The following is an 11,946-nucleotide window of genomic DNA, read 5'->3' on the forward strand; positions in this document are numbered from 1 at the left end:
GATGCAAACGGCCCGGCAGGCTGGCCAGCTCAGAATGCGGGGGCGGGGAGGAGGAGCTCTACAGCTGCTCCGGAGTCCAGCCCGGCAAGCTGCGGGGGAAGGGCTCTGGCTGCCAGAGCCCCATGCGAGTGGCTGAATTTCCTGCAGCCCTCCCAGCCGCGCCTCGCTCTGCATGGGGGGGAAATCCCGGATATTTTTAGTGATTTGCAAATTCCCCCCCGGACGCTATTTTTAACACAAAAAGCAGGACATGTCCGGGTAAATCCGGACGAATGGTAACCCTAAGCTATGGATGTATAGACTGCACTGCCTTTTGCCCTATTGATCTGCTTTCCTTAGCATTGTCTATACCAGTGTTTCTTAACTTGGGGGACATGACCCGTAGGGGTCACGGGACGAGTTTAGGGAGGTCACAAGTGCAAGGCCAGCATTAGGGGGTGGCAAGCAGGGCAATTGCCTGGGGGCCTTCTTAGCTTTATGGGGCCTCCTGAAGTGTTGAGACCCAGGCAGTTGCCCTGCTTGCCACCCCATAGCACTGACCCTGAGTATTATTCATAATTTACTTAATTATATTTAAGGTAGGGGGTCACAATTTTTCAAGTCTTACTGGGGGGGAGGGGCCCAACTTTTTTTTTTTAAAGTTCAGGTTGAGAAACACTGGTATCCATTAAGGAAACTATCTAAAAACTTCCCACTGTTGATTACATTGGAACACGTAATACAGGCAAGACTCCTGCAACTGGAGCCACTTTTAATATCACGTCAGACTTTCTCTAAGTGTTTTTGGCTGATAGTGTTACAGATGGCTCTGGCTGTGGGACCTTGTCTTATGAGGGTTTCCAGCATAGTGAACTTTGGTGCAGCTATAGTGCTGTAGACACAGGTGGGAAATTTGTAGAAAATGACCCAGCTTCCATTGCTGACATGCTTATAACTACACTATACTTTCAGCCTAGTTTCTGTTCCTAAGCTCTCTGCCCAGACAGGTTTTTCTCTTCAACCCCACCTTTTCCCTTTAATTTAGCAGCAGTTTTGGTAGGGAGAGTAGTTTTGTCAAAGGTTGAAGGGAAGCTGGAGACTTCCTTTACTCAGTGGGTTTCTCCAGTGCTAGAAGTGGTTAGAGCACTAAGATCAAAGGAGCTGCTCTCAGCTCCATGTGTTTGTACACACAATAGCCTTGGAAGCAGGAGCTGGGATTTCAAGATTTTCACCAGTTTTCTGGTGCTCTGCATTAGCCAAGTCCCAATCCAGTGATTTAGGTTGTCGGTTCTGTAGGATGAGGTTGAGCTGCTGGATCGCATTTACTGCACCTTAAATATTGCAAACCTGGCCACCCAACTCAAAACCGACCTCAAGATAAAATGATGGGGAGAGGGCAAAACTGCCTTCCCAATTCCAGAATATCTAAGGAAATAGTGGCCTCAGAGTATTTGAAGATGTGTGGCAGGCAGCTGGTTTAAAATCATACCATCAGGACTGTCCAGTCAGGTACCAGAAGAACTCCTTAATTTCAGACACAGGAACTGGTGCATCTGCAGCTGTCTCTTGAACAAATCTGAAACACTGCTTTTAAGAAACCACGCAGAGCCAGGAGAGCCCCTTGTTTTAAGGTCTTTACATCTAGTTTTGCAAGTACTCACCAAATCCATTAAACAGTGGTTTGCTGGGTGGTTGGGTGTGGGTTTTTAAAAAATTATTTGTTTAAAATTTAATTTAAATTAAAAAAAAGCATTTATATTTATTTTAAGGTAGCTCTTAGATGAGATTTAGAATTTGTTTCCTGGGAAAAACACAACCTTCCACTTGAGTCAGTTTTTCCTTGCCATCTTTCTACCCCAAGCCACCTCAGACCATGAGAAGCACTGAAATGTTCTGGATGTGGTCAAGGAAGTGAAGTTTTACTTGCATAGAACAAAGCCCTGGAGAAAGTCTGATGCAAATTTGTCTTTATATGGAGGATCTAAAAAAGTGAATAGTTAAGTCTAATATTGCAAGATAGTCATGCAATTTTTAGGCCTATCGGTTATACAATAAGACTTTTCCCACATGAGTGAGCGCACACACTAGCAGGTGCATGACTACTTCATGGACTCAGCAACACAGAGAATCTTTGAGGAGATGTGTTGGGTTTCAGTGCACTTGGTTTTCAGTGCTCTGTTCTACTAGGCCAGGGGTTCTCAAACTTCATTGCACCATGACCCCCTTCTGACAACAAAAATTACCACCTGACCCCAGGAGCGGGGACCAAAGCCTGAGCCTGCCTGAGCCCCGCCGCCCTGGGTGGGGGGGGGCCAAAGCCGAAGCCCGTGCCACCACCACCCCAGGTGGGTGGGGGCAAAGCCGAAGCTCAGGGGCTTCAGCCCCAGGCAGGGGGCTTGTAACCTGAGCCCCGCCATCCAGGGCTGAAGCCCTCGGGCTTCGGCCCCGGGCCCCAGCAAGTGTAAGGCAGCCCTGGAGACCCCATTAAAACAGGGTCACGACCCACCTTGGGGTCCCGACCCACAGTTTGAAAACTGCTGTACTAGCCCGTATAAGATGCAAACACATCCAATGCAGCTATCAGATATTGGAAGACTTAAGTTTTTCTTTCTCTTCGATTTGATGGATGTCTTTTTACTGCTTGCTGTTTCCTATAAGTACTTGTCTCATGAGGGCAATGACTGTTTATATGGGAGAAATGTAAAAGTAGTTTCCTTACTGTAATTTTATCATCTTTAAGCTTCTATTGCATTGTCCGAAACCACTCCCTTATAAGAGCTTATTTGAATGTGAATTATTCTTCACTTTAGCTGGCAAGTAACTGCCAGATGCGTGGGGAGGGGAAGCTCAGTAGGAATATTATTCTCTTCATCCAAAATGTGTGACAAGGTAGAAAACTTGTCAATACTTGACTGACAGAGCACTGTGCTCCTACTCAAAGAATAGAGAAAATGATGGTGAGGAAATTAATTTTAAATTAACTTTCAGTGGGGCTCAAAGTTGAACTGTCCTGAGGAGATGGCAGACATGAAAATGTCTCTCCCAGGTAGTTGTCACAACTGACTAGATGTGTTCTGTTATGATTAGGTAGTTTCCCTTTTTTCTATATACAGAAATTGAATTGAACAACATTTTTACTGTTGTCTGAACACCTGGAGAGAGCTGTTTCTAATTCTCAGTTATTTTTAAAAATAAAGATAAATACAATACCTCCAAATTAATTTTGCCATTCATTACAGATATATATTAAAAATGAGGGGAGAAGGATATACCTAATTACACTTTATTTTTTGTGTGTGCCTCTTAATAAACTACCTGAGTATAGCACACATTCATGACTCATGGATGCCATTTTAATACTATACAGATTTCACCTCTCCAAGTACTTTATAATGTATATAGTCAAAGATTTGAAGAAATATAAATTGTCATTACCTGAGCAGTTATACTGGATGCTGCATTGTAATACTGGATGTTGGAACCTTTGGTAATCAGATATATACTTCCATTGTGCACATTTTATTTATTGGTTTAACGAATACAGATGAGCCTTGGGTGAATTCAGGGGCTTTAGCCACATGAGTAACATGGGTATCTGGTATAATTAGCTGAAGAAGTGTTGTTTGACAAAATGTCTTTAAAAAAGTAAAACAAATTTTAAAATATTTTTCAAATATTTGTGTAATATCTTTTAAGGTAAAAGTAGCAGCCAGTTTTTAAGTCTTTTTTGTATCTTGTCCTTTGTACAGATATTTTCAAATGGAGATGAACAGCTGGAGAAAGCCATGGAAGAGATACTGAGAGATTCTGAAAAAGGCCAAATAAGTTATACTACTGACTGTAAAGACTCCAATGATGCTTGCAGACAGTCAGCTGAAGATGTGTCAGCCAGTCAGACAAACCAACCTTCTTTACATCTAATTCTGGACCCTTCCACTACAGGTACTGGTTAAGATATTTTTGGGTAGGTAATGAAGTTATGGTATGAAACTGAGCAAAGGAAAAATTGAGATGAGTCTGACTATGCAGAGGTCTGAAACTAGTCCCAGGAATCCCCAGACTGGGGGAGGGTGGGGAGAAAACCTCATGTTTCTGAGATTCTGAGCTTCTCTGGCCCCCCTCTAGCCTTCCTCTCTCCCTCCTGTCTGTCTTTTAACTGTCCTCAGCTGACTAGCTGAATTACCTTGCTAATTGCTCAATCATCCAGTCATTAACCAATTATCTCCTCAATATGGCCCATGTGGGGATGCTTGCAGAGTGCTCAGATTGATGAATCAACCTTAGGCTACTCTCACTCATTCAGTAAGCTATACCTGTAATCAGTAGGGAGAGATTGACACTAAATATGGAGATGGTCTTAAAATGTATTGATTGATGGATTGTAACCCGACTACCCAATACTCATTTATTACTGCAAAAGCTTCACAAATATGAAATGGCCATAATTCAGTATCACTGCCCTTCCAGGTCTGTGTGATCAATGTCTAGGATAATGCATCAGGGAGCCTGTTCAGATACAGTGATAGTTTCTTTTAGCTTTACAAATGTAGGCTTGCAGCTTTTAACTTGCACTAATTTAATGCAATGGCTGAGAATTTTATTGTTAACTTGTATTTTCTTCTTTTTCAGAAATCTCGGCACCTAGACCCTGTTCCCCTAATGAACCCCCAGAAGAGGACAGTGTATTATTTAACAAATTGATGTATCTAGGTTCTATGAAGGTTTCTGCTCCTCGTAGTGAGTCCGAAGCTCTACGTGCTATGGAAGCTTTGAAATCCTCATGCCACTCCTCTTTTCCTGTGACTCTCTATGTTCCGAATGTCCCAGAAGGCTCTGTAAGGTGAACTACAATGGTACTTCATTACTTATGCAGACACAAAGGGTTCAGATTCTGATCTGGGTTGCAAACACTGGGCTTCCAGTGAAGTTGAACTGCATAGGTCTGTCCAGAAGCATAATTTGTCGCAAACTCGGTTTGCTGAAGAATATGATAAAATGAATAAAAATCAAGGAAATTTAAACCAATAGGTAAAACATCCAGTGAGAAAAATGCATAAGTTGAATTTAGAATCTTGAACCCTTTAATATTAAACTAGTTTTATTGTATGATGATGGTAGGACTCAATCACATAAATTCAATCTCCCTGATGCATTGTATGAGACAAAATCTCTACCTTCTTTTAATTTGCAGCAAATTTGAAATATTCTAGATAGTGTTCAACAGATCACACTGTATAATGAGAAATATTCAGCCTGTCCATACAAAATAAACATACCTAAAGTTGAAATCAGTGAACATCACCTTTGAGAAGTTCTTGAGCATGCTTTATTTCTGTAACCAAAAGCATGCTCAAATTATTAGTATTTTCCTATATACAATGTTTGTAATTGCAAACTCTATAAAGGTCTTGCAAGCAGCTAGCCTTATAGTAATATTCCCAAAAAGTCCTATATGCTCACTAAATGGAGTATTTTTGAAGACCGCAAAAATAAAGTGTACTTGCAAAAGGACGGCTGCGAAGATTCTATTGCTGACCATTGTGTAGGGCTATAACTAGTGCCATTCTTTCAGTTTATAATTTCAATCTATGCCAATAACCTTTTAAGAGGGTAATCATACATTTACAATGAGATCTTGGTACTGTGACCCAAATTCAGAACTGAAGTAAGTGGGCACAGATCCCATTGATTTAAATGAGTTTTATCTGCTTTATATTGATTTTAAAGATGTTGTGCTTGAGCTTAATTCTGTAAATACATTATAAGGTATAAGTGCATATTGTAGGTCCTGTTACATAAAGTGAAGATCCTTGACGTTTTTTCCATAATGAAATTATATGTATTAGACAAAAGTTTCCCTTCTTTGGAAAAGACCCACCTCTTTGTTAGCTTTCCCTTAGTGACTCTGCTTTTCATTGTTACTGTAGTTAGTTTCCCTGGCACCCATTTCTTAAAGCAAAAACAAATAAAATTACCTTCATTAAATAGGTTCTGAATGAGCAAAATCTTTCAGTAATCTGGTTTTCCTGCACAATAAAATATATATTGTTACTGTTCTTGGTGGAAACCACAAGGTGGCGCCTTGGAAATGCTTCCAGGCTAATATATAATTGGAAATGATGTGACTTTGCTAAAGCATCAGACTTGCAGGTGTCATGCAAGAGAGAAATCAAGGGAAATGGAGAGAAAGAGGGTTCATGTCTAACAGAAAAAATATACACATCATTGGTACTTGTGTATTTTGCTGATCTGTGGCTGCTTTGACCCACTTCATGAAAAACTTAGATACCTACTTTTCTGTTTAAATAAAAACATGTATTAATGCAATGCATATTGTAGCAGATTATGTAAAAGGTGACTTTTCTGATTTAGGGAATAAAGTATTAGTTTAAATGTGCACTGAGATAGCAAATTATGTTAGCAAAGTTGGAAAGCTTGAGGCATCAGCATAGCCTAGTGTTTGGAGAAATTCAATTTATAAGATTTATAGAAATAATTTGGAGTAGCATACCTACAGTGTTGGTAACTTTGCCAAATTCTAGAAAGGAAGCCTTTCACATATTCCAGCTAAAGTTAGTTTCAAGTGATTTTATTCTAAACCCCTTTGAATATGGGTATTTTTTCTAGCCTTAGACTTACTTTTCGAAAGGAGCTGGTGCTTGGGCATGATAAGACAGGGGAATTATCTCCAGTTTCTTCAGGGCACTTCCAAGACCTTCCTTGGGCAGAAACATATTGTGTGTCGTCTTTTTCTTTATGAAATGCAGGAGCTGGAGTTGCCTTGAGGTTTATTACTTTACTTTTGGCTGGATTTTTTCATATTGATGGTTGTCAGGAGGTAGTACGCCCCAATTTTATACAAAAATAAAATATCAGGCCCTTAAAATAGCTTGCAGGCAGGGTAAAGGAAATCTTGATCAGAAGTTGACCTCAAATGGGGGTCGTGTGCCTTTTATTGATATTTTTGGAGAAGATATTAAGGTCAGTTTTCACCATTATTTGACATTTCAGCAGTATACAGCATAACAGCCTACATTTCAGACTACTAATAACTTCTCAGACAGGGAGTTTACAGAATCTCCCTTTGCTGAATTTCTGGGCCTGTATCTATATAAAGTGCATTTTCGCAATTTCTGTGGTTCCTAGTTAACGAAATCCTTTGATTCTGGTGATGAACTGCAGAGCAGTGATTTTTATGATGAATACTGGTCCTATATAATTTAGGGTACTATATGCTTCCTATTTTATTTTGATATAAATTGTATTGAAACAAATGTAGTTGAAACCGAACATTTTTATTGCTTACATTTCTTAAATGTATTTTAATGTTGGGTGCTTACACTGAATAGTAGTTATACTTTGCATAATAGCTCATTCAGTTACAGAAAGAAGCTGGTGGATATCTTTATTTGGTTCTAGTTTGTGACTGACTTCACGTTTGTCACTTCCCCCCTGCAGAATAATAGACCAAAGCAGCAATACGGAGATAGCCTCTTTCCCAATCTATAAGATATTGTTCTGTGCACGTGGACAAAATGGAACTGCAGAGAGTGACTGCTTCGCATTTACTGAAAGTTACTGTGGAACAGAGGAGTTCCAGATTCATGTTTTCTCCTGTGAGATTAAAGAGGCAGTAAGTATAAAATACTACCACAGTGACTTGTTACCGAGCATAATAAAGGTATTTTCTATGATTGTCCCCAGTCTTTAAATATATACTATCACATACTGTCATGTAAAATCAACCTCAGTACTTTGGCATGTGTGCAGTAGATTTCACAAGATGTGCAGCTATGTGTTCTTGAATATTAAAATAATTTAGGAAGTTACTTCAATACCTTTTATCAAAGTTTATATCTTGCAGTGGGTCCTGCCCAAACATAGTCCTAGCTTACAATGTATTGCGCTACAATGTAATGGGGAGATTTGGGAGAAAATCCTTTGCTCCTGCTTTGAGTCTGGTTTGAGATTACCAAGGAGATAGTGTACTTGGGCCCTGGAGTTATAAAGGAACATCTTAAAGCCTTCAGTAGGTATTCCTCTAGATGGTTGAAGAAGAGCATTGGGACATTTGAGAGAGCAGACTTCTGCTTTCCTTGAGTTAATGATGATCAGCACAATATTGGGTCTTGAGGGTGAAACAGTAAAAAGAAAAAAGTAAAGTGAATGTGAGTTAAGGACCTGGCAGGTACAAACAGTAAGCTGTACAGATTTTTAAATGTAAAAATAATTACAATAACAAAATCTGCAGGTCATTTAGCAACAAAATCACATTCATGAACTGTGTAGGCCAGTGGTTTTTCAACCTTTTTTCATTTGTGGACCCTTAAGCTTTTTTGAATGAAGGTGCGGACCCCTTTGGAAATTCAGCCTGTGGTCCACAGAGCCCTACCGTAGTAGTCATAAGCTGAAAACTGACTGAATAGAATTCAACTATAAATGTCTCACATGCTCAGCACGGCATTTGATGCAGCATGAGAAAGGGTGCTAAACTGTTGTTTTTTATGGTAATGACAACACTTCCGGGTTTTGACTTGAAGGTGGGGGGATTCACATATTTTTGATCAGAAAAATGGAATGACTTTTCTGGGATCTGAAACTTTATTTTCATAGTAACCTTTCATGGACCCCTTAGACATAGTCTGCGGACCACAGGTTGAAAACCACTGGTGTAGGCGAAACTTGCTGATTTAATAATTTTTGAGATATTGCATCAGAAGTGAACACACTTCTGTTACCCTAAAACCATGGTATCTCAACATGTATTCTTATTAAACACTTGAATTGAGCGGGTGAGGAGGAGAGAAGAAAGGTAAAATTATTTCCTTTTAAGAATTTCAAAAATATGCTTGCTGAGAAATGATCCCTTGAGGGAATACATCACAACTGTGCATGTTCTGCATAGGAAGATGAATGGATGGTATCAGTGCTCTTATTCTTTTTTCCCCTCCCTTTTTCAGGTCAGCAGAATTTTATATAGTTTCTCAACAGCGTTCAGACGGTCTTCCAAACAAGCCACAGACCACGTTAAGGACTCTGTTCTGCCTACCCCAGATAGTGATGTGTTCACTTTCAGTGTCTCCTTAGAGGTTAAAGAAGATGATGGTAAAGGAAATTTTAGGTAATTTGAAAAACGGAGAAAAATTAGAAGCCTCCATAAAACATGTGCAGCTGATTTGAGGGATGTGTGGCTAACCAGCATGTAGTGAAGAAACTAGTTTTGGTTAATTTTTTGCTGTATGCTATTTTTTTTCTTTATGAGGTTATTGCTTTGTTTGTCTTAAATACATTTTTTGTAGAAGCCTAAACTGATTCAAAAATAAAAAGCAGCGTAGAAAAACAATATTAATCAAGTTTTGTAAGTGTTTAAAATCCTAGTTCTTAGTGGACATACTCAAGTGTGCCTATGGAACTTGGAAAGATAGTTGAGGCCTAGCTTGCTGAAAATTTGTACCAATGTTTTCTGGGGTTTCTTTCAGTACAGTTATTTAACTCTTCTAATTGAGTTTTCATAAGCCAATAAATTTGAATCAGTATGTTGAAAGTACAGACACCCCTCCCCTTGGGCCTCCCACAATAAAATACAATGAAATGGCCAAAAAATAAAATGAAAATAATTTGATGAGGCTCTAGCTATCACCACATCATATTTCTAATAGTTATCCACCTATATTGTGCTATATCTGTGCAAATGGAACTAATTCTTTCTTTTTTAGCCCTGTACCAAAGGACAGAGAGAAATTTTATTTCAAACTGAAACAGGGAATTGATAAGAAAGTTGTGATCACAGTCCAGCAACTCTCAAACAAAGAATTGGCCATTGAAAGGTAAGCATGATATAAAGTAAAACAGGTTAAGTGTAAGAAAATGGTCTCTAATGTGCTTATCATCGCCCTCACAAAATACCTGTGATTCAGTGGAACTGAATACATTGTGTACTAATAATACATACGTACTAAATTCAGACTTGGAGCTCTAATGAGCTAACTTGTGTGTATGACCAAGTGGTTCTTCTTAAATATCCAAAGGAATAGAAAAAATAGGTTAATTGGTTACTAGTGGCCAAATACCTTATAGCTAATCTATCACTTTTGGAATTATTTCAATGTTAAGACCTGTGTTCACTTCTATGGGGTGAATCCAACAAGTGTTGGCTCAGCACAGGACCAAATACTTGGAGGCCCATTTTATTTTATTTTTTAAATCTGCACGTTGGTTGAAGTTTTGGCCACTTACTTTGATACCTAAGGGAGGGGGGCAGATATTTTCTGAAAATCTCTCTCATAATACTCGGACAGGGCTTTTCGTTCTGCTTCACCTCTTGGTTGCATTTTTGGGTTTGCCTACAATTCTTTGTTGATCATGCACTTTAACTGCTTTTGATGTTGCTTAATGTGTCAAATATGTGGGACAAAATGTAGTACATTGTGTCTAGTATGTTCCTATTGAAATTTTGGCAGCCATATCTGCTAAAGCCACATTTGCTATACTAACATCTTAAAAATAGAAACAGTGGAGAGTTAGTGTCTCACTGGATTGCTAGTGGGACATGAATCCTTTTCCAATACCTTAATTTCAGATCCAGCAAACTGTGAGTTGGCATTAATGCCTTGATGCCCATTAATTGAAATTCTTGAATCTGTAGGTTTTCCATTTTGTTTTCTTCCCTGGAAGTGTCCTACTGTTCAGATCTGGCCAAGGTTTCTTAAAGCCCCTGTTTGATTCTTTCTATTCCCAAGGATTGTTTTGCTTTATTCTTGGTTAAAGGTTTGATTAGTGCACAAAGTATGTATTGGTGTTTGAATGCTGGTGCTGCTTTTTTGTCTTAAAGAAATCCAGCTTTCTGTTCCATTTCTTCTGATTCCTGTTTCTCTGCAACTCTAACAGGTGTGAAGCCTGCCAATTTGTGGTTTGATTCTAAATTAATCTTAGAAAGTTTTTATTCTTTTCAGCTTGACGTTTTACGAGAACCTGTCTCCTGCTGGATGGCTAGGCCCATCTTCCTCCAGTATTGTCTGAACTATGATGTCTGTGCAAAGTCCTATGATCTTCCTCCATTCATACAAAGTTTTGATTCTTGAATTTGTAATATGTCTTCTAATTTTATAATTTTTAGTGAACATTTAATAAAATTATTTAGGAAATAATATGCACTGAATGTGTTAAGTAGTGGTATAATTAGTATGGCTGTCAAGCAATTAAAAAAATTAATCGTGATTAATCGCACTGTTAAACAATAATAAAATACAATTTATTTAAATATTTTTGGATGTTTTCTACATTTTCAAATGTATTGATTTCAATCAGAACACACAATACAAAGTGTACAGTGCTCACTTTATATTATTTTTGATTGCAAGTATTTGCACTGTAAAAAAACAAAAGAAATATTATTTTTCAGTTCAGCTAATACAAGTACTTTAGTGCAATCTCTTTATCATGACAGGTGGACTTACAAATGTAGAATTATGTACAAAAAATAACTGCATTAAAAAATAAAACAATGAAATTTTACAGCCTGCAAGTCCACTCAGTCCTGCTTCTTGTTTAGCTAATCACTCAGACAAGCAAGTTTGTTTACATTTGCAGGAGATAATGCTGCCCACTTCTTATTTACAATGTCACCTGAAAGTGAGAATAGGTATTTGCATGGCACTGTTGTAGCCAGCATCACAAGATATTAACGTGCCAGATGTGCTAAAGATTCAGATGTCCCTTCAGGCCTCAACCACCATTCCAGAGGATATGCGTCCATGCGGATGGCGGATTCTGCTCGATAACAATCCGAAGGAGTGCGGACCGACACATGTTCATTTTCATTATCTGAGTCAGATGCTGTCAAGTCTAATTCCCCACTCTGGCACTCCCGCAAGGATTCTAAAAATTAATACTAAAGCTACTCCAGGCTTGTATTAAACTTCCAAGGTTACAGCTTTTCTCTGACCTTGGATTGGTAGATGCTGCCAC

The 11,946-nt window shown here is 38.8% G+C and overlaps 1 protein-coding gene across 1 annotated transcript in view; it reads left to right on the forward strand.

Annotated features, from left to right (window-relative positions):
- Nucleotides 1-11,946, forward strand: part of LOC112107404 (rab GTPase-activating protein 1-like) — a 545,250-nt gene that overhangs the window by 91,030 nt on the left and 442,274 nt on the right. The window contains 5 exon segments of the mRNA XM_026655425.1: nt 3,729-3,921; nt 4,609-4,819; nt 7,438-7,612; nt 8,940-9,100; nt 9,696-9,806. Coding sequence (XP_026511210.1) covers nt 3,729-3,921; nt 4,609-4,819; nt 7,438-7,612; nt 8,940-9,100; nt 9,696-9,806 — 851 coding nt within the window.

The sequence above is a fragment of the Terrapene carolina genome, unplaced genomic scaffold (assembly GCF_002925995.2).
Source record: "Terrapene carolina triunguis isolate 2854851 unplaced genomic scaffold, T_m_triunguis-2.0 Scaffold210, whole genome shotgun sequence".
In the NCBI taxonomy this organism is placed as follows: Eukaryota; Metazoa; Chordata; order Testudines; family Emydidae; genus Terrapene; species Terrapene triunguis.